The sequence below is a fragment of the Geotrypetes seraphini genome, chromosome 1 (assembly GCF_902459505.1).
Source record: "Geotrypetes seraphini chromosome 1, aGeoSer1.1, whole genome shotgun sequence".
NCBI lineage: Eukaryota > Metazoa > Chordata > Amphibia > Gymnophiona > Dermophiidae > Geotrypetes > Geotrypetes seraphini.
The window spans coordinates 177620023-177642870 of NC_047084.1; the positions used below are offsets into that span (position 1 = coordinate 177620023).

The 22848-nt window shown below is 45.0% G+C and overlaps 1 protein-coding gene across 1 annotated transcript in view; it reads right to left on the reverse strand.

The window, feature by feature from the left end:
- LOC117366815 (probable ATP-dependent RNA helicase DDX60) overlaps positions 1–22848 on the reverse strand; it is a 288878-nt gene that overhangs the window by 103992 nt on the left and 162038 nt on the right. The window contains exons 21-25 of the mRNA XM_033958734.1: positions 16840–16955; positions 16179–16318; positions 15926–16035; positions 15728–15832; positions 12890–13018 (exon numbers count right to left, since the gene is read on the reverse strand). Of these exons, the coding sequence (XP_033814625.1) occupies positions 12890–13018; positions 15728–15832; positions 15926–16035; positions 16179–16318; positions 16840–16955 (600 nt within the window). The remainder of the gene's footprint in view (positions 1–12889; positions 13019–15727; positions 15833–15925; positions 16036–16178; positions 16319–16839; positions 16956–22848) is intronic.

The following is a 22848-nucleotide window of genomic DNA, read 5'->3' on the forward strand; positions in this document are numbered from 1 at the left end:
GCAGCTGAGGTTTGTCAAACCCTGGAATGGGAATAACCTTATAAAGTGATTCCAGTTTTCTTGGAGCTCCTGGGATGGTGAGAGGAGTCTCCAGATTTTTAAAAAAAGTTTCCCTTAAGATATTGTGAAGGGGTAATTTCAAAAATTCTTTGGGAGGTTGGTCAAAATCCAAAGCATCAAGGAATGCCTTGGACTTTTTAGAATCAGACTCTAATGGGATTGAAAGGGTGTCTGACATCTCCTTAAGAAACTTAGTGAAGGAAGTGTGCTCTGGCTTACTAGCAGGATCCTGCACAGATGGATCAGCCTCATCCGATGAAAAGTCATCCTCGGTACCGAGGGGGTTCTCGGAATCATCCCATAAATCAGGGTCACGTACCGATGGAAGACAGCCCTGAGATAGAGGAGTAGAGGATTCGGTATGTCTGGTTTTTACGTACCGATTTGCCGGAACGCATCGACACCGTACCTGGTGAATGTAAAGCGGTACGGGTGTCAGAAAGCGGTACCGGATCAGAGACTGAGTGAACAGCTCGACGAAGAGACTTTGGTTCTACTGACAAAATAGGCATAGACATGGAAGAGGCAGATTTAAGCAGTGCCGATAACGTCGATGCCGACAAAATAGGCTGGTCGACGATCGGTACCGTAGGCTCAGTGGGTACCGACACTGGAAGGTTCGGAGTTAGAAGAGCCAGGAGAAGGTGCTGTAATTGCTCCTTAAGCTGGACCTGGAGAATGGATGCTATGCGCTCATCCAGGGATAGTCCCGATGGCACCGGTACCGATTTTTTCTTGCTCGGTACCTGCGGTTCAGCTCGACGCTCAGGCGAAGTCGATGCCGATGAAGAGGCAGTAACTTCTATCGGAGCGGAGCGTTTACGGGGCCGGCACGCAGTCTGCAGGACTTGGCTCACTGCATGTTCAACTGGCGGGCCGAGAATTGTAGGGGATGGCTTCTTAGCCGGCTTACCTGTGGGGTGCGACACCGAAGATGTATCTTGCGGTGTCGAAAGCGCCGGAGCCGATTTGGAGGAAGTTGCCGATGCCAGGGTCGATGCCGGTGGAACTTCCATAGCGGCACCAAAAAGAAGCTGCTGCTGAATCTGGCGATTCTTCAAAGTTCTCTTTTGAAGAGAAGCACAGCGGGTGCACGTCTCAGCCCTATGGTCCGGACCCAAGCACTGAAGGCACCACTTGTACGGGTCGGATAACGAAATAGGGCATGCACACCGCTGACACTTTTTAAAACCCAGTGAAGGGGGCATGAAGGGAAAAACGGCAGTAGCAAAATCAAAGTCCGAGGCTTCGATGGTGCCAACAAGCCCCGCCGGGGCCGACCGAAAAAAGTCGAAAAAAATTGACTTTTTTTTTTTTTTTTTAATTAACAAGAAAAAGAAAAGAAAAAGAACGTGAAGAATTTTACGAAGAAAATTAATTCGCGAGCGGGAAGGCGACAAAAAGGATTTTCCAACAGCCATTGGAAACACGCGACTTCTTAGCTCCGCGGAAACTAAGAAACTGGGGACCGCGCGCCTTCGTCGGGCGGGAAGGCACTCGTGCACGTGCGGTGCGCCCTAACTAGAACTTTCTAAGTTCTTAGAGTGCAATCACTCTAAAATTGTCCGTACTGGGGCTCCGTCGGTGCCGTCACCCATCAGTCAAGAATATGCTGCCTGCTTGTCCTGGGATAATCCACTTTATCCATTATCAGAGACCAAGTCCGGGTATATGTATAATAATAACCATGTCGCTTCGCAATAGAAAGTTCCATAGTGCTGATGAGTCTAATTTTTAAAGTCCACTCCAGCTGGGTAGGTGCAACCACCTGCTTTCAATGAGAAGCGATCAAATATTTGGCTGCGGCCAATCCCCAGCGCCTAATCTTAGTTTGCTAAGAATGTAAACATAGATTATAAAGGCCTAACAAACAACCCTGTGGAGAAAAAGGCAAGAGAATTTGTAACAATTGAGATAAACAACCTACCACATAAGTCCTGAAAGGCTGTAAAATCGGACATTCCCACCAAATATGTAAAAAGGTCCCCGGGATAGTCCCACATCTCCAACACAAAGCCGAAGCACCAGGAAACATACGATGGAGACGCATCGGTGTGTAATACCACCTAGTAAACATTTTATAGGCATTTTCCTGGATAAGAACACAAGAGGAGGCCTTTCCAACTTCGGTACAAATCGTGGCCCACTCCTGAGCAGAAAATGTACAGCTCAAGTCCACCTTCCAGGCCCTCTGATAGCTAGATGGAAAAGAAATAAAGCCCCGAAAATATTGGTAAAGAACAAAGATAGGTTTAGGAAGGATCCGGAGAGTATACCACATATGACCAAAAGGATCAATAGAATGGAGAGACCCCCTATCCCAACCTTGGGAATGAATAAAGTGACGAATTTGAGAGTAGGCCAAAAAATCACCATTGGGAAAGGCATTACTAAGCTGAAAGGTTTCAAAAGACACCAGGACCCCCTTCTAAAGTACATCCCAAAAGGTACACAACCCCGAGTGGGCCCACTGCTGAAAAGTGCGACTCTCTCTACCAACAGGGAACAGAGGCTCCTCCCGTACCGCACCAAAAATAGATGGGACTACCCCGTCTCCCCATCGCTTACGTGTATCGCACCACAATTTCAAAAGATGGTCCAAAAACGGATTCCCCCTACTCTCTAAGCGCACGCGACCCATGGAAGAAGACCAAAGCCAATACTTTAAACAATGAGGGCCCACAAAATGTTGCTCCATTCACACCGCCAGTTTAAAGTCAGCAATCTCCCAGTCTAACAGAAGACGTAATTGAGCGGCTCGAAAGTACCAAAACAAGTTAAGTACAGCACGCCCCCCACACGACCTGGCTGCCCACAAAGCATGCTGAGAAAGACAAGGAGGCCTCCCCTGCCAAATAAATCGAAAAAACAAGGTATGTAACTGCTTCAAAACCAAAGAAGGGACAGGAATCGGCAACGTTTGGAACAGAAAAAGTAAGCGAGGCAAAACATTCATTTTTATAATGGCAATGCGACCCCATCACGACAACCATAAACCACTCCATCTTTGAATGTCGATCCGAATCTGTTTAACAATCCGAGCATAATTTACCTCATACAGTTGGGTTAAATCTACGGGCAAGCAAATCCCCAAATAGCAAAGGACCCCAGGAGCCCAGAGAAAAGGGAACCGAGCCGATAGGCGCTGTTGATCCGCTTCACCCAAGGTAACCTCCAAAAGTTCAGATTTATTCATATTCACCGTAAACCCTGATACTCGCCCATACTCCAAAAAAAGATCAACCAGAATCGGTAGGGAGGCTCCGGGTCCCGAACATACAACAAAACATCATCAGCAAACAGGGCTATACGATGTTCCAAGTCCCCTACCTGCACTCCCTGTAAGTCCCCATGTTCCTGAATACGAATAGCCAGAGGTTCCATAGAAAGGGCAAATAACAATGGAGACAGAGGACAACCCTGTCGGGTCCCCCTAGCTATGGAAAAAAAATTGGTATACCCCCCATTAATCCGCACAGTGGCCCTAGGAGCCCTATAAAAGGCCTGCACCCAGGCCAAAAAATAAGAGCCCAACCCCATCTTATGCATCACTTGCCATAAAAACTCCCATGCAACCTGATCAAAAGCCTTTTCGGCATCAATCACCAAAAAGGCAATATTAGCAGGGGTCCGCTGGACTGCCCATAATAGATGTAACGTTCTAATATTGTCACAAATCTGCCGACATTGAACAAAGCCAGATTGATCCAAATGTACCAGAGTGGGCAGCACCTTGCCCAACCGAAGAGCCAAAACCTTCGCCAAAATTTTTGCAACAGTATTCAACAATGATATTGGATGGTATGAGCCACACCCTGTGGGGTCTCTTCCCGGTTTGAGCAGGACCGATATCCCAGCCTCCCCCATAGAGGAGGGCAAGGGAGAACCGCACCGCACTCCATTAACAACGCGAACCAACAGCGGAGACAGAACTACATGGAATTGTTTGTAGAATTGATTAGTATACCCATCCAGCCCTGGCGATTTCCCCAATTTCAAGTTGGCAATGACACCCAGGACTTCCCCCAGCTCAATAGGTTCATTAAGAAGGTCCCGGTCAGGGTCCGAAAGTTGGGGAAGCCGTAACGCAGACAAATATCCCTCAACAGCAGTAGTAGACCCCCCCGCTGACGCCCGATACAAATCAGAATAATAAGAAAGAAAAACTTTCCGAATAGCCTGGCCTGTACAATGAGTGGTACCCGCAGAGTCCCATATACAAGTAATAGCCGCTCTCACTTGCTTTAATTTAATAAAGCGGGCCAAACGAGACCCAAATTTGTTGTTATACTCATAAATCGTTTGTCTCAAGCGCAATCTCAAAAACTCATAATCTTCCAACTGCAATAAAGAGAGCTCCGCACGAACCTTCAAAAGTTGTTCATATACCAAAGGGTCCCGGTGTCTCTGATGCAACCTCCCCAGCTTCTCCAATTGTTCATGAAGGGACAAAGAACGTTGTGCACGCATTCTTTTACGATGAGCACCCCATTTTATAAAGACTCCCTGGACCACCACCTTCAGCGCATCCCACAAAGTAGCATCGCTAACCGAATCATTATCATTATGTTGAAGGTATTGGTCAACGGTGATACCCACCTCCCGAACTACAGCTGGATCCTTTAATAAAAACTCATTGAGGTGCCAAAAACGATACACCCCTCCTCCCAAAATCCCGCACAAGCTATCCAGACTGGTGCGTGATCTGAAATCTGGATAGAACCAATCTCAGCCAGCCAAATCCCACCCTACATATTACGATGAGCCCATATCCCATCTATACGTGCATACGATTGGTGGGCATGAGAATGAGTGTTGGATCGTTGCGTAGGATGAGACAACCTCCAACAATCTACCAATCCCAGAGCAGAAAACAGAGACAGTAAAGTCTTTCGAAAAGCTCTAGGAGAGCGAGTCCCACCAAAAGAGTGATCTAAATGAACATCAGGTGTAACATTAAAATCCCCACCAAGATAGATAGACCCCTTCACAAAATCTACCAACTCAGCTCTAAGAGAGTCAAAGTACCCAGCTTGTCCTACATTGGGACCATACAGATTGATAATGGTGATGGGGCGTCCCTGTAAAGAAGCCACAAGAGCCAGACATCGACCAGCACCATCACGATAGACTTGGTTCACCACAAGACCCAGCCCCTTTCTGACTAGTATGGCAAGCCCACCCACCTTTTTACCAGGAGTTAACCCCTGGTGGGATCAGATCTGATCAAAAGAAGGTGAACGTAAAACCGCCACATCTCTGGGCCTCAAGTGAGTTTCCTGAAGTAAACAGACATCCTATTTCATTTTGACCAATTCCCGATACGCAATACTACGCTTACCCGGACTATTAAGTCCATTAACATTCCAAGAGCCCACGGTAAAAAGCTTACCAACCAAACTCCCCTTCCCATCCCCCTCCTCCCTCCCCGATGCTGCATCAAACCCTGATTGCCAGGATTTGCCAGCTTGTAGAAAGTGCAATCCTCCCCCAAAGGCAATCATCACCCAATACCAATAACTATGAAACTTCCAAAGTGTTCCCACGCAAACATACACAACGTGCCACTCTGCATACCCCCACCCCGCACACACACACCAAGCACTCCCACACAATACAAAGCCCCATCCTCACAACCAAATTCACCCAAACAAAGCCCAATCCCAAACAACCTGGGAGCACAGGCTCCAGCAAGAGTCCCAATCTCCCACAGTCACTCCCATACCACCAGGTCGGAGGGAGGCAAGGGAAAGAGTCTCAAAAAAGAACAGGCCAGGCTGGAGAGAACAGCCAAAAGCTCGCCAGAACAGGATCAAATGCACTCAGGGCTGGGACTTAGCAGATTTCCTGCCAGAGCGCAATGCCGTATGCCAAGTCTCGCTCTGTGTAGAAGTAGAGGCCACTGCCGGAGACTGAGCTCCTTCCATCATAGTCGCACAGCCCAGGGCTCTCATCGCTGCCCATGCCTCCACCACCACGCTCACACATTTAGATGTACCATGCGGGAGAGTACTAAGGCTTAGAGTAGTTGGGCGAAGTCAGACTCTGAAAAGTAGTTCCTTATTTTTCGGATTTGTTGTAGGAAGTAATATGAGGATGATTCCATTTGGGAGATATGGTCGGAAAGAAACAGGTTGCCATCAAGGTGTATTCCTAGGCTGCGCACTTGGGGCTCCTTTTACAAAGGTGCGTTAGGGCCTTAACGCATGGAATAGCACGTGTTAAATTGCTACACGCGCTAGACCTTAACGCCATCACTGAGCTGGTGTTAGCGTAGCGCGGGTTTAGCGAGCGCTAAAATCCTGCATGTGCTAAAAACGTTAGCACACCTTAGTAAAAGGAGCCCTTGGTCTTTTGCAGTTAAAGTAATCAAGTCCCAGCACAGCGAGTAACGGGCGCAAGTGCAGCGTTCTTTGCAGATCCAAAGGAGTTTTGTCTTGGAGGTGTTTAGTTATAGTTTATTTATAAACATTCAGTTTTTGATTTCCAAAAGGAGTTTAGGCATTTCGCCATCTGAGCGTTCCAGGCTTCTCCTAGTGGATGTCATCCGTGAAGGAGTGAATCTGTATTTGATATTTGTGGGTTATGTCCAAGACAGATCTAACATAGAGATTTAATAGTAAGGGGATATAACAGAGCCCCCTGCGGAAAACCGTATTTGATCGGTTTCAGTTTTGACAGCATGTCACTGAGCAGAACGCTTTGGGATTTGTTATTCAGAAAAGAGGTGAACCACTGTAGTGCAACATCTCGGATTCCAATTTCAAAGAGCCATTCAGTGAGGCGAGGATGGTCAATAGTGAGATCCAGCAGCACCACAAGGACATCATTTCCCTTATCCATGAGTTTCCAGCAGTTGTCAACGATGTCGAGAAGGATGGTTTCAGTACTGTGGAATTTCCTGAATCCAGATTGGAAGGCGGAGAGGGCTCCTTGTTTGTTGATAAAGGAGTGCAATTGGTTTAATACTGTATTTTCCAAAGGGTAGGTTAGAGACAGGTCTAAAGTCGCTGGGTACGTTAGGGTTGAGGGTGGGTTTTTTCAGGATCGGTCTGATGACTGCTGACTTCCAGTTTGCACGCACTATGCCTGTTTCTAGAGAGGTGTTGATGAGAGGGAGAATGGAGTCTGCAAAGGCATATTTCACCGCCACCAGGAGGTGAGGCGGACAGGGGTCCAGGTTGGAGCCGAAGGGGCAAATAGCATCTAGTATCTTGGTGATGTCATCTTGGGAGAGTGTTTTGAAGTGAGTTAGGTGCCCAGTAGTAGTTTTAATTGTTTTGTCCTAGTTGTGGAGGGATGATGTCTGTAGTATGGCGGAGTCAAGGTGAGATTGTATTTTGTCTACTTTGTCAGCGAAGTAGTCTGAGAGTGTTTTGCTGTCGAGTTCGTTGTTCAGGCATTGGTTGTCTCCTTGTGATGTCATATCTGTTTTGTTAGTTTGAAAAGGTTTTTTGATCTATTGGGGATCCTTAATAGTTCAGAATGGTATTTCTTTTTAGCCTCTAGGGTGGCTTTTTTATATTCTACATGCTTTTCCTTCCATTTGGACCTTCACTGTTCAGCTTGGATTTGTACCATTTCCTTTTTGCTCTCCTTAGTTCTCTTTTCTTAGGTGTAAGTCATCGGTAAACCAGAGGAAGGATAGTATTTGATCTCTTTGACTGGGGTTAGTCCTTCATATAGGGTTTTTACCTCAGTGTGCCATTCCGCGGCTGCCTCTTCAACAGATTGAGAATTTGGTTTTGATGTTCCTACTAGGTTTGAGAGGCCTGTGCAGAGATCCTTAAGTAAATGCACCTTTAAAACACATGCATGAGACACACTTTTAACATACATGTATATGGAAACCCCTCCCATCAAATATGATAAATGTATCTTCATCTCTCTTACAATCAGCATCCCAGACCCAGTGGCGTACCTAGGGTATGTGGCTCCCGGGGCCCATCATTTCTTGACACCCCCCCCCCCCCATGTAAAAAAATATTTTTTGTAATGACCATGAAACGGAATAAATGGTCAGAATAGAAACAGGCAGTGAAAATTTTCTTATATTCCAAACATAACATAACATAACATAAATTATGTCTGAATTGTCATGACATCAGAAGTACATATGGAGTAGTTGCAGGTGATGCTTGGGACAGTTCTGATTGTGTTAGTTCGGTTTTATGTGTTTTTTGAATAGAAGTGTTTTTATTTCTTTTTGAAGGTTTTGCAGTCTGTGGTCGATGTCAATTGGTTGTAGAGTTGGGGGTCGAGTGTTGCAGCTTGAATGGCTAGGAGGTTGTCGAACAGTTTTTTTCTTTTGACGTTTTTGGTTGGAGGGTGTGTGAATGATGCGTGAGTTCTCCTATGTCTGTTTGAAGTGGATTGAATTATTTAGCTGAAGAAATTAGTTACCCCCTCATCCCACACACATTAATTCTCTTCCATTTTTGTTCCCATTATAAAAAACACTGATAAGTTCCCAGAAAAAAAATACATTAAAATAAGAAGTGAAATCAAAGGCCCCTACAGATGAGAACATAACATAAGAATAGCCTAACTGGGTCAGACCAATGGTCCATCATGCCCAGTAGCCCATTCTCATGGTAGCCAATCCAGGACACTAATATCTGGTCAAAACCCAAAGAGTAGCAACATTCCATGCTACCGATCCAGGGCAAGCAGACACTTCCCCCATGTCTTAATAACAGACTATGGACTTTTCCTCCAGGAATTTGTCCAAATCTTTCTTAAAACCAGCTACACTATCTGCTTTTACCATAACTTCTGGCCACTTCATTTTTAAGTTTAGATCTTTCCTTTCAAACAGAGACCTTGCTAGATGTCAAATACAGCACAAGGTAACTTCACATGGACTTAGCTGTGCAGGAAATGTGAATCTCCTAATACACCCACCATATAGTGCAAAAATGTGCAAAGGTCTGGTTTTTTCTTTCGATCACTACATAGCTTAATGCCACACAAGCAGCGCTGTTACAAACATATTCTGTAGGTCAATGCTAAGGATAACAAAGTTTCCTTCCTTGGACCAGAAGGAGATACTGATAAACCACTGGAAGAGATCCCAACACAACACCCAAAGACCCACTCAGTGTGTGAACCAGTTGAGTGGAGTGGACTAACTGGGGGGTGGAAATGGGCCCGGAGTTTGCTCAGAATTTCCCAGACCACCTCTTCCTCTCAACACATTGACACGCTGCCACCACCACCACTAGGAACACCTCACTGGGTAGGCCAGCTATGCTATAAACTTTATAAAACACATTATTATATTTTCTTATAAAGCACATATTTTAACTGAACTCTCTGACATCCTCAGCCTTTCCATTCACAAAAATAGAAGGAAGAAAAGTTCCCATTTCCTGCTGTCTCATGTCCCCGGCCTATACAATATTTTTTTTCTGCAGACCCTTCAAAAGTCTGACCAAATCCTCGTTTCACTTGCATTATAAAATACTGAGGATGCCATCTCTCCCCAATCCCAGGTCCTAAAGTCTAAGACAGTAGCGCAAACTAATGCTGCCAGATTCAGGAAAAAAAATTTCGGTTCGATTCAGCCTATTGAATTGGTTTTTCAATTCGATTTTCCTGCCCAGTTGGGTGATTTTTTTCAAAACTCCTGGTGGGTTTTTATAGCTTTTTCATCCCCTTTGGCTTCTCCTAACCACACTGGCGCTGTGGTGTAAATAAAATAAAGAAACAAAAAGGACTTTTCCTCTCTATGTTAAATCCTAGCTCACGTTTGCAGTCCAACACCAGCTCTGTCAGGATACACATTTCAAATCTGACATATTATAATCACAAAACAGAAAATAAAATTAATTTTTCTACCTTTTGTCTGGTTATATTTCAAATCTTGTTGGTCCAAGGCTCTGGTTTTCTTCTGATAACTTGCTTGCCAGGGTCTCCTTCTTTCTTCTTTCAGCGTGCTAACCATCCATCTGCCAACTCTGTCCTCCCTTTCCATTTCCCTTCCCTCCCCAGGAAGTCTGGTATCTTTCCTTTTTTTCATCTCCCTCCACAGATCCACCTTTTCTTAACTACCCTTTCATCCGGCATCTCTCCCTCCTTCCCCACCACCCCAGAGTCCACCATCTCTCCCTTTCTTTTCCCAATTACCCTCCTATCCAGTATCTCTATCCCTCCTCCACACCATCCCTTGTGTCCAATTTCTCTCCCTTTCAGTTCCTTCCCTCCCTAAATCTCATGGTCCATCATTTCTCTCCCTCTCCTCTATTTTCAGACCCATTATTTCTTCATCCCCCCCCAAAGTTTGGCATATGCACGTCTCTTTGAACACCCCCTTCCCTCCGTGTACTTCTAAACCAGGGTCCCCCCCAAAGGCCTGTCCCCCCTTAAAGGTCTGCCTGTCCCCCCTTGAAGGCCTGCACCCCCCTTGCAGGCCTGTCCCACCCCCTTGTAGGCCTGTCCCCTCCTTGAAGGCCTGTCCCTCCCCCTTGTAGGCCTGTCCCCCCACCTTGAAGACCTGCCTGCCTGTCCCCCCCTTGAAGGCCTGTCCCCCCCTTGAAGGTCTGCACCCCCCCGAAGGCCTGTCCCCCCTTGAAGGCCTGTCCCACCCCCTTGTAGGCCTGTCCCCCCGTTGAAGGCCTGTCCCCCCCCTTGAAGGCCTGCACCCCCCCTGAAGGCCTGTCCCACCCCCTTGTAGGCCTGCCCACCCCCTTGTAGGCCTGTCCCCCCTTGTAGACATGTCTCCCCTTGAAGGCCTGCCTGCCCCCCCCTTGAAGGCCTGTCCCTCCCCCTTGAAGGTCTGCACCCCCCCGAAGGCCTGTCCCCCCCCTTGAAGGCCTGCCTGCCTGTCACCCCCCTCCCCCTTGAATGCCTGCCTGCCTGCCCACCCGCCCCACCCCGAAGGACCGCTCGCCCCCCTGGCCTCCCCGCACCACCTATGAAGCAGCACTACCTATGCTCCCGGCCTTGCCGTTCAGTCCCCACCACCACCACCACCACCCCCGAAGGACCGCTCGCCCCACTGACCTTCCTGCACCACCTATGAAGCAGCCGCAGCAGGATCGCGACGTCAGCTATCCCTGCGCAGCTTAGGCGCTGCTTCCTGCGCCGCGTTCCCGCCCCTCCTCTGACGTCAGAGGAGGGGCGGTACCGCGGCGCAGGAAGCAGCGCCCAAGCAGCTCAGGGATAGCTGACCTCGCGATCCTGCTGCTTGCTGCTTCACAGGTGGTGCAGGAAGGTCAGTGGGGCGAGTGGTCCTTCGGGGGTGTGGGGGGACTGAACGGCAAGGCCGGGAGCACCCCTTCAGGGCTGGCACCCGGGGCGGACCGCCCCTCCCGCCCCCCCCCCCTTGGTACGCCACTGCCCAGACCTATTGGTGTACACTTTTGTTGCAAAGAAACAGAGTGGAATTGTCCCAATCAGAATGGTGCGCACAAAAAAAGTGTCCTTCAACTCATCTGATAAATTCAAATGCCTTTATTCATCCAAAGTCTCGTAAATTCATCCAATGACTCTATGACCCGACATGCACATGTTTAGGCCTAACCGGCCTGCCTCAGGAGTCTTGTGAGTCTTCAACGAGTGTATCAAAAAAAACGTATAATATATGAAGATGCATACACCCTCTAAACGCAGCTGCTAAGCTAAGACTTCTAATGCAATTACAGTGAGGAAAAAGAAATAAATTCCAGAAGTTTCCAGGTCATTTACTTGGAAACTAGAGCCTAGAGGCTAAAAAAGTCATCACTGCCAACTATTCTCTGTACACTTTTGATGCACATGCATGAGACGCGTCTTTACCACACTCACCTTAAATATGCTTTTAACACCTCCAGACCTGCTGATAATTTTTTAGAGTTCAAGGTCAGTGCTTCATTTGTGCATCCTCAAGCAATGTCTGGGCATCGCCTGGAGTGCTCATTTTAATATTAATAACATCGTTGTACTACATTTCCATAGTATTATCGGAGAATGCTAAGAAGCATGGAAAAGACTGCGCAAAGCCATTATGTGCGTTGGAAGCTAAAATATTTCAGCATTAAACTGGTTAGAACTGGTTTAGTGTCAACCGTTAATGGCACAGTAAGTCTAGAACATAGGGGCCAAGGCCTTTGTCTTCACCTGCTCTACAAGGAGACTATTCCACACATCTACCACCCTTTCTGTAAAAAGTATTTCCTTACTCCAGAGCCTATCATCTTTTAACTTCATCTTATGCCTTCTCACTCTGGAGTTTCCTTTCAATTGAAAGAGACTTATCTCATGCGTATTTATATCACATAGGTATTTAAATGTCTATCTTTTTGAATTATACAGTCAAACCTCAGTTTGCGAGTAACGCGGTTTGCGAGTGTTTTGCAACACGAGCAAAAAAACACTCTCGCAAATCTTGCCTTGCAAACCGAGCGTTGACTTGATATGCAAGCCTCCACTCTCGAGAATCGGCATTGCCCCCGAGAACCGGCGTTGCACCCCCAACCCCTTACCGCGATCGGGCATCAGCACGCAGCACCAACCCATAGGACGTGCCGGTGCCGAAAGAGCCTGCCGCTGATCTCTGGTGGGCCTTGAGCATCTGCACATGCTCAAAGCCTTCTGGCTCCCACTCTCTCTGCGATTCTGTAAGCTACCAGCATGCCTGCTACATTTAGGATTCCTCCATGTACACCAGACCTATGGAAAGTGTAAACTGAGGCACCTACATATGTCCATATCGAATAAGCTCTCAACTGTCTTGTAGAATTTCCTCATTATTGTATAGTATGTTACAAGATCAGCACTTACAAATATTCTACCATAATTAATCTCTATACCAAAGTGAATAGTAAATCTGCATCACAATATTATTTACCTTGTTTGTATGCCCTTGCTGTACCCAATTTTTCAGTTCCTTCTTCAGCGCCTCTTGATATTTCGTTACATCATTCTTTGTGATGACAGCATTATCCTTAAAGCTTTCAAACTCCTCAGGATCAAGTTCCTTTAAAAAAAAATGTTTTAAATCTTTTATTATGTGATTGTTTTATAATGTGAGTGTTTACTGGGAACAAAGTCATTCATGCAGGTAGGGCTGCATTTCAATTAAAATTTTAATTGTGATTGATCATGCAATTAAAGGTACGTTATTTTTTCCCCCACTGCAGCTCCTTGTGACTCTGGGCAAGTCACTTAACCCTCCATTGCGCAGAGTCATAAGGAGCTGCAGTGGGGGAAAACATAAATAGTATACCTTTACTCGCATGATTAATTGCCCTTACAAATTTTAATCAAAATCCAGGATGGGCTCCGCTAACGACCCGTGTTGCCTTTGCAATCTATTAGTCGATCACAATCGACCTTTTGGGCACCCCTGGTATATATGATTACGTGTGTAATCAGTGTGTAAATGGGTCTGGCGGGAAGGCACTAGCGCATGCGCGGTGCGGGCGACTCGAAACTTCGAGTTTTTCTTCAAAGAAGCGTCCGCATCGGGGCTCCGTTGGATCACATCACCCATTAGTGAGAATACCTGCCTGCTTGTCCTGGGATAAATATGATTACGTGTGTAATCAGTGTGTAAATGTTAGGGCCCACTTCTTAGAAAACTGCCTTCCTTTCAATGTGGTTATAAGCATATGTGTTTCCATAGCATACATACTTTTAGCTATATTAAGAAGCAGCATTTTCAGGCACCCCTGTGACCGGGGAGGAAAATAATACATGTGGAATAAACAATCAATCAGATATTTAGAGCCCTTTTGCTAAGCTGTGCATGGCAGTCAGTAGCACAGACCCCCCCACTGCTGAATCCTGTATTAAAAAGGTAGCCTCTGTAGTAAAAGTTCTACATTAGCTGCCTGATATGAGAGACAGCCAGATCTAAGCATGACATATGTGGAGAGAGATATGGTTAGTTGTGACAACTAGCATGCTGGTCAATACTGCTTACTAGCTGTCATGACTGCCAATAACACAGCCAAACAATGCCACCTCAAGAGGAGGCGGTAAATGTAGCTGTGCTACTGGCAGTCTGGTAGCATAGCTCTGGTACTGGAGTTGTGGCAGCCCTGTTCTCCCCCTTCAGAATCTCTCTCTCCTGTTCCCCTTTCACACTCATTCCTCCACCAGACCCCTAATCCAAATTAGAAGGACCTGTGGACCCTGGTCCAAATTTTAAGGGCCTTCCTCAACAACCCAGCCCCCAATGCACAAAACCCTTTTCCTTCTTGAGAAACCCAATCCTTTCCTATACTTCCTCTGCTCCCACAACTCACACATTGGGAGGGGGGGGGGGTCCTCATTGGTGGCCAGTGGTCCCCCAGGTGACAACAATCCTCCTTTTCTGGAATATGCTGTAATCCAAAATAGGGCTGATGACCCCCAGTGGTAGTCTCACAGTACTATGACAAATCAAATTAACAACATTTCTAAAAAATGTTTTTTTTAGTTTTTGGATGCTGAGGAGAGTACGTTGCTTTTTCCATCAACATTTTGATATATTGGTTCAGGCTATAATATTGGCTTATCTAGACTATGCCAATTCCCTTTACGTTGGTTTAAGCAAAGGTAACCTGAGGAAATTAGATTAGTACTACCATCAGCACCATTTTGGATTCTGTCAACTGAGGGACCACTGGCTACTAATGAGAACCTCCTGGGTGAGTCCCAGGGATGGGGGTTGGGTGAAGGATAAACCAGGGGCTGGATTTGTGTCAGGGGAGCAGGGTTGTTGGGGGGGGGTCCTTCTAATTTGGATTGAGGTCCAAGTATCCTTATAATTTGGATCGATGGTCTGGGCCAGAAGAAGGAGGGAAGAAGTACTATCATGTCCTTTGACATTGTGATAAGGAATCAGAGAGAGAGATACTAAAGTATTTGTTCTTTTTACCACTGTTATGCAGTTATACCTGCTGTACACCGCCCTGTGTGAAATCTCTTCATAAAGACAGTTAATAAATCCCAATAAATTATATAAATAAAGTGGAAAACAGCATTGCCACGCCAGAATATTTTATTTCCAGCTGGACTTATACCGTGTTACATGCCGGAGTAAATAGCATGGTTGCTCCTGTGTTATCTGCAACTGCATGTAATGCTACGCCGTGTTAATTTACTGCAAAATCTACCACACTTTAGCAAAAAAGTCTCCTATGTGTGTCATGTTCCATTGAGAAGTAACTACACAAAAAGTAGGTGTAAAATATCCATTCGGATAGTATCTTTATATATTCTCTTTTGCAAGGGGCGATCAACAATTTAAGTTATCTTGTCCATCTAGTAAAGGTACCAAAAGAACCAAAGCTTTTGGTCAATCTCTGTCCTTCAAGTTCACCCAACTTTGGAATGATCTTTCACTTTTTTTGCGAAGTTTTAGTTCTCTCATCTTTTTGCAAGTCTCTGAAAACCACCCTGTTCACTAAACACTTTGGTAATTAATTCCTCTCCCACTTCTGCTATGTTATTATGTGCTTAATTTAATTACTGTTTTATATTTTCATTACCTTATCTAACTACTGTAAACCGAGTTGAGCATTCTTGGATTGAGGTCTCGGTATACAAAACTAAGCATTAGATTAGATTAGTATCAGAATTATTTCTAGTGGACCACAGTCCACATACAAAACTACCATCCTGTTGCTCACACAAGGAAAATATGGCTGTCAGACATATTTACTGATGCACAGCTAAAGAATTTATATTATGTACTCACTTTTAATGTGGGACAATCTGGCCAGCTTTTCACCATAGTGTCATATAACTGAAGACTTTCTTGCGGAGAAAAGGCAAGGTCGGAAGGAATGCCATACTTCTTAATCTAAATTAAGAAAAACATGATGCTGTCTTGGGTTTTACAAGCTTTATGGCACAAATATAATCACATTGGTCTGGTTTATTCTCTGCTACTCACATGATTTACTGTTAATGCAGCACAAGGGTGATATTTTTCAATGCTGAACATACCCGTCTTTATTGAACAGAAAAACTTCTCCAGATCATTATACCTCTTGTCATATAATACTGTAAAACATCAGAATATGTGTGGGACATTTGAAATAAATACATGCTGACAGTTTACAGCATACGGTGTAACTATATTTTTAATTGATTTGATTGATTTTTCTGGTTTTAAATAGTTTGTGTGTCACACTCTATGGTAATACCTAATCTAACTTTGTAAGATTTCTTCTTTCCCTTCACTCTTTCATGTTTCTTTGTACACTGTTCAGTAACCATGGCAGAAGCACTGCTTTCTATTGTACTGTCGACATGTTGCCAGTATTCTTTCACCGACTGTAGCCACCTAGAAAAAAATAAAATACTTATTTTTCAAATATGCAGGCTGTTGTCTGTCCAGTTTACATAACAAAAAAAAATAAATCATGAAAACACATAGAGGCTGATATTCTGATGCAGGCCTTTTCAACTCAATACCCAGGGAGCACCCAAGTCCCATCGGGTTTTTAAGATATCCACAATGACTAGAGATAGATTGGCATACCAAGGAGGAAGTGCATGCCAATCTATCTCATGCATACTCATTGTGAATATCTTGAAAATGTTATCTATGTTTATAGTCACCTATAATACAGTAAGGGTTCCTTTTACTCCTTAGGGCATTAATGCGTGGAATAGCACGCGCTGAATTGCCACGCACGTTAGACCTTAATGCCAGCATTGAGCTGTTAGTTCTAGCTGCCTAGCGCGCAGTAATATCCTGCGTGCGCTATAAACGCTAGTGCACCTTAATAAAAGGAGCCCTAAAATTTATAGGAAAGAGAAAATAGGAGCCCCTGTGTGCAAGATGCAAAACAGCACACTTACTCGGTAAGGTGCTCTGGGTTACTGATAGTTGCTGAAAGTGCCAAAAATGGGCATCGGATCATAACCAGCAGGTGCTCCCACACTTCTGCTCCAATTTCTCCTCCAAGACAATGGACCTGTCACAAGGAGGGAAATCTTCATGAATATAGAGCAGAGATAAAGTAAAATAAAAGGCAACTGTAATTAAACACAGTGAGGCACAGTCATACACAGTGAAGAGGCCGAGCAAGATCCGACGAGACCTCTCTTTCCTTTGTTTTCACTGATCACTAAATAAGTTAAAATGTGCATTGCCCTTTAACTACATGTTGAAAATTAACTAGAATAAGCATAATATGAGGATAATTTTGATAAACACTTTTTGCACAAAAATTGCTGATTTGCATGCATAAATAGGTTCTTATAAAATACTGATTGGTGTAAAAGTATGTGCCATGACATAGTAACATAGTAAATGATGGCAGATAAGGACCTGAATGGTTCATCCAGCTTGCCCAACCTTACAAACTCTATAAATTAATAATTTAATTTAAATGGTCCTTTGTCTTAGATATTTCTGGGCCAGAAACCCAGAGCTTATGTTCTACCTACTGGAGTCTCTGTCAAAGCCCACTCCAGCCCATCTAAACCATCTGAGCCACTGAAGCCCTCCCCAACCCATCCTCAACCAAATGGCCATATACGGACTCAGACTATGCAAATTTGCCCAGTACTGGCTTTAGTTCCTTCAATATATACCCATTATTTTCGGATTAGAGATCTTCTGTGTTCATCCCACGCTTGTTTGAACTCTGTCACCATTTTCCTCTTCATCACCTCCCTTGGGAGCACATTCTATGCATCAACCACCCTCTCCATAAAGAAGAATTTCCTAACATTACACCTCAACCTCAAATTATGACCTCTGGTTTTACCATTTTCCTTTCTCTGGAAAAGATTTTATTCTATGTTAATACCTATCATGTATTTGAATGTCTAAATTATATATCCCCGTCTCTCCTTTCCTCTAGGGCAGTGTTCTTCAACTGCTGGTCCATGGACCGGTGCCAGTCCGCAGAAAATTTTTGCCGGTCCACAGGGCCGGCACGCCCATCGGGCAGAAGACAGTGTTCTTCAGCCGCCGGTCCACAGTGCGATCAACGCGGTATCTTAGGGCCGGCTCCCTGAATGCTGCAGTGCGCAAAGTCGTGGGTAAAGGCTACTATGCGCTTCTTGCGCCTGAACCGGAAGCCTTCTCTCTGACATCGCAACAGCTTTGTGCAATGCAGCACTCAGGGAGCCGGCCCGAAGATGCCGCATTGATCGCACCGTGGACTGGCCCGAAGATAACATCGGGGGGCAGGCCAGAAGGCAAGGCACAGCATGGAGGGAGAGAGACAACAACGTTAGGGGGAATGCTTTTATTTAGTGATTGATTTACATCTGCTGTCTGTTCAGGAAGAAATGCATTTGTTTCTTTTCCTCTGGGGTTGTACTGCTTGCAGAATCTTACATCTTAGGGTTTGTTTGTAAATATTAATACTTTTAGTTTTTGGTCCTGCATTTGCATGGGGTTATCTGTTTTCTGGTAGAAATGAATGTTAAAAAGCATACAGTGTGCTTTGTGTATTTTAATTTTGTGGTTAACCATTATGTGCTGTTAATACAATTATTTTGTGTGTGTGTGTGTGTGTGTAGACCGTATATTCTGCTCCATAAGACGCACTTTTTTTCAGCCCAAAAGTGGGTGGAAATGTCGGTGTGTCTTATGCAGCGAAGATACTTTTTTTTAAACACCCCATCCCCACCCCGTCGTACCTTTTTAAGGGCCTGTGCCAAATACGGCTCTCTAGGATCTGTGAGCGCCCGTCTGTCTTCTTGGTTCCCACACAGCGTCCTCTGGATTCTCCCCTTTAAAGTTAATTAGGCTCATGGGGGGTCCTTACCTCCAAGCTGCATCCTGCACCCAGCGAGAAAGGTTGTCTTCGGCGCTGTAACCGCCACTGAGCTAATTACGGCAGCCTGCAGAGTGAACCTAGCAGGCTGCCATTGGCCTCCGAAGCATGTTGCCTCTGCCACGGTCCCGCCCCTGACGTCAGAGAAAGGGTGGGACCGCGGTAGATGAAATGTGCTTCGGAGGCCAACAGCAGCCTATTAGGTTCACTCTGCAGGCTGCCGTAATTAGCTCAGCAGCAGTTACAGCACCGAAATGACCCCTCAACAGAAAAGGAGAGCCATGTCTCCCCCAATCTCCTGCCCCAGGTAGCGAGCAAGAAGAGCAACTGTTGGGGAGGCGATAAGAGCCTGCCAACTCTGGAACATGAATTTGGACCCGGGAAGAAACTGCAACCATGCACTGTGAGGGCTTCTACCAACCATCCCAGCTCAACCCAGTACCGTTAGGGAAGGTATGGTCCCATCCATTGTGAGGGCCATGGCGGGATGCTGGATCTGGACACGGAGGGGGTGGGGGAGAGAGAGACAGAAAATGACAGGAAACAGACTTGAATACAGGGCAGGGCAGATGCTGGACTAGAGGGGGGTAGAGAGGGGAAGACTCAAAATGTTAGAAGGAAGAGAAAGGAAGAAAACATAAACAAAGGGGAGGCAGAAGAGAGGGGGCAGATGTTGAACTTGGGGGAGTACAGAGGGAAGAGAGAGAGAGAGAGAAAGACTGCAAAGAGGTGGAAAGATTCTGGACCAGGGAGGAAGGAAAGAGAGAGAGAGAGAAGCAGAGAAAGATCTGGAAGAAAGGAGAACAAATTTTGGACATGGGGGAGGGGGTTGGTAAGCAGAAGAAAGACAGAGAGAGAGGCCTGGACCAAAGGTGGTGGTAGGTACAAAGGAGAACTGACACTGGATCTGGGGAGGGTAAGTAGAGGGAAAAGAGATAGAGACCTGGACCCAAAGGGGATGGGGCTGGATTGTGAAAGAAATGTTGAATGCACAGTCATAAGGAAGTCCAACCAGAAACTAAATCACCAGACAACAAAGGTAGGAAAAATGATTTTATTTTCAATTTAGTAATCAAAATGTGTCAGTTTTGAGAATTTATATCTACTGTACCTTGTGTATATGAATAATAAAAGGAAAAAATTGCATTAGTAGGGGAGGGGAACAGGGTGCAGAGCCTTGCAAGGAGTGTGGGATTGGGTGCAGAGCCTGGCAGTGAGTGAGGGGGACTGGGTGCAGAGCTTGGTATATGTTAGTACACAATTTGGTTTAGAATGGGTTTTTTTTTGTTTGTTTACCTACTCTAAATCTAGGGTGCGTCTTATGGAGCAAAAAATACTGTATATGAAAAATGAATAGAAAAAATGGTTTTACAATTAGTACTATTATAGGGGTGGGGTCTGGGGCGGAGATTGGGTGGAGATGGGCATGACTTAGCCAAGCGTTCTTCAACTGCCGGTCCGTGGACTGGTGCCAGTCCACAAAATAATTATTTTATTTCCGCCGGTCCATAGGTGTCAAAAGGTTGAAGAACACTGCTCTAGGGTATACATACTATTCAGGGCTTCCAGTCTCTCCTCATATATCTTTTGGTGCAAACCTCCTATCATTTTCGTCACCTTTCTCTGAACCACTTCAAATCTTCTTATGTTCTTTGCCAGATATGGTCTCTAAAACTGAATACAATACTCCAAGTGGGGCCTCACCAATGACCTGTACAAGGGCATCAACACTTTTTTATTCTACTGGTTACGCCTCTCTCTAAACAGCCTAGCATCCTTCTGGCAATAGCCACCACCTTGTCACACTGTTTCTTTGCCTTTAGATCTTAGGACACTATCACCCCAAGGCCCCTCTCCCTAGCTGTGCATATCAGCCTCTCACCTCCCAGCACATATGGCTCCTTCCGATTTCTAATCCCCAAATGCAATACTTTGCACTTCTTTGTATTGAATTTTAGTTGCCAGATATTAGACCATTCCTCTAACTTTTGCAGATCCTTTTTCATGTTTTCCACTCCCTTCTTGGTGTCTACTCTGTTACAAATCTTGGTATCATCTGCAAAAAGGCAAACCTTTCTTTCTAACCCTTCGGCAATGTCGCTCACAAACATATTGAAGAGGATTGGCCCCAGCACCAATCCTTAGGGACTCCATTACTCACCTTTCCTTCCTCTGAGCGAATTCCATTAACTACACCCTCTGGCATCTGTCAGTCAACCAGTTTCTAATCCAGTTCACCATTTTGGGTCCTAACTTCAAAGTGATACATGGTACATATTTTGCCAAGTAGGGATGTATAGGAGTGCAGTTTGGGTGGGATGTGAGCAAACCTCACATGTATGTGCACAGATTATCAAACAACACTAATCCACTTGTGCACTTGCACTATCCAACCATGGCCATTTACATCTGCTCAAGAACAGGTATAAGAGTTGCACTTACAAGGTAGGCATGATTGGCTGCTGTTTATGCTAGCATTTTATAAATCTCTCTAAAACAAATAAATTCCAAATCTCACAATTTTATCAAATTGTTTTGTGTGGATACTCAAAAGGTGGACTTTAAAAGACATAAATGTTTGGGGTTTTTTTCACCACAATTGCTCATTGATCCATATTTTTATTTTAAAATTTTTATTCTAAAATAGTATGTAAGCCCCTGGGTGCTAGGCAGTTGCCTAGACCCTATCCAGAAGCTGGAGAGTGGGGCACACAACGAATGTTGTCAGGATCAGGGCTGGGACCAACTCTAGAGCTGGGTGGCGGCACAAGTTAGCATCAGACTGTCCACTCACTCACCACCAGATTTGTAAACTCTAAACAAGAACTTTCCTTTCTCTCAGTTGGTAAAAGAAACAGCTTTCATAACAATTCCAATCTATGTAAACACACAGAATATCCTTTACCTTCTCCTCTTCTCCAAAAGATGTTACAAAAATAAAATAAAAAAAAGAATAGAAGCTATGAAATTCTTTTTCATGGAGAGGGTGGTTGATGCCTGGAATGCCCTCCTAAGGTTGGTGGTGGAGAGGAAAATGGTGATGAAATTTAAAAAAGTGTTGGATGAACACAGAAAATCTTTAAACAGAAAATGAAGAATATAAATTGAAGAACTAAGGCCAGTACTGGGCAGACTTGCACAATCTGTGTCCCATATATAGCTATTTGGTTTAGGATGCCTAGTAATGCCCAAAATCTACGCGCAACCCAAATTGTGTTAATTAGCTTAAATGGCATGATAATTAACCACAGCATTGAAGTAATTGAGAAATTTTTTTTAAAAAATTAGCCAACTAAGAGTTCCACACAGGACTCAGAGTGGTGCCTAGTAATACCTAAGTTCAGGTGCCCTCTGATGCCTAACGACACCTACCTGAAAAGTAGGCGTGGTTAGGGGCAGTGACTAGGTGTGGTTGACTTAGGTGTCGTTAGGTATCTGAGTTAGGCACTGGTAAACTGGTCCAGGTAAAACCTCTAGGACGCCTAAGTTCATTTAGTCATGATTCAATGAAGAACGCCTAGCAGTTGGCTGACAACCTTGCTTGAGTGGTGCCTATAATGTAGGTGCACTTAGGTGCTGTTTATAGAGTCTGGCCCTATGTAGATAGTGTGAGATTGCATTATATATAGTGATGTGGGAGATGGAGATGTTTGGAAAGGTATATGATTAAGGTATATGATGCATATGGGGAGAGATGTGTGGGACAGTTCTGGGGGTGCTGATTCTTGTGTGTGTGTATTTTTTTGAAAGTGGTGCTGCTTGTTATATGTGTGAATGTGGGGGTGGGCTTTGAACCAAACTTCTCTGGTTATCACCCTTTATCCAAAACAGGTTCAAGGTGGGTTACCTGAATACAAAGTGGGGTATGAAATGAGCACATTTATGTTTAGTGAGTTGTAAGTATTTGAAAGCGCTATTGACTATGTCTGTATGTCACAAGAGGTTTGTTGATTGTAAGATGGGTGCACCATTCTGTATTAGCTGTTTAGTTTTTAACACCATCTCTGCCTGCTTTCCTTGATCTGAGTCATCAGTTGGAGGAATGAGTGAGGGTCTTGGCATGGAGTAGACACCA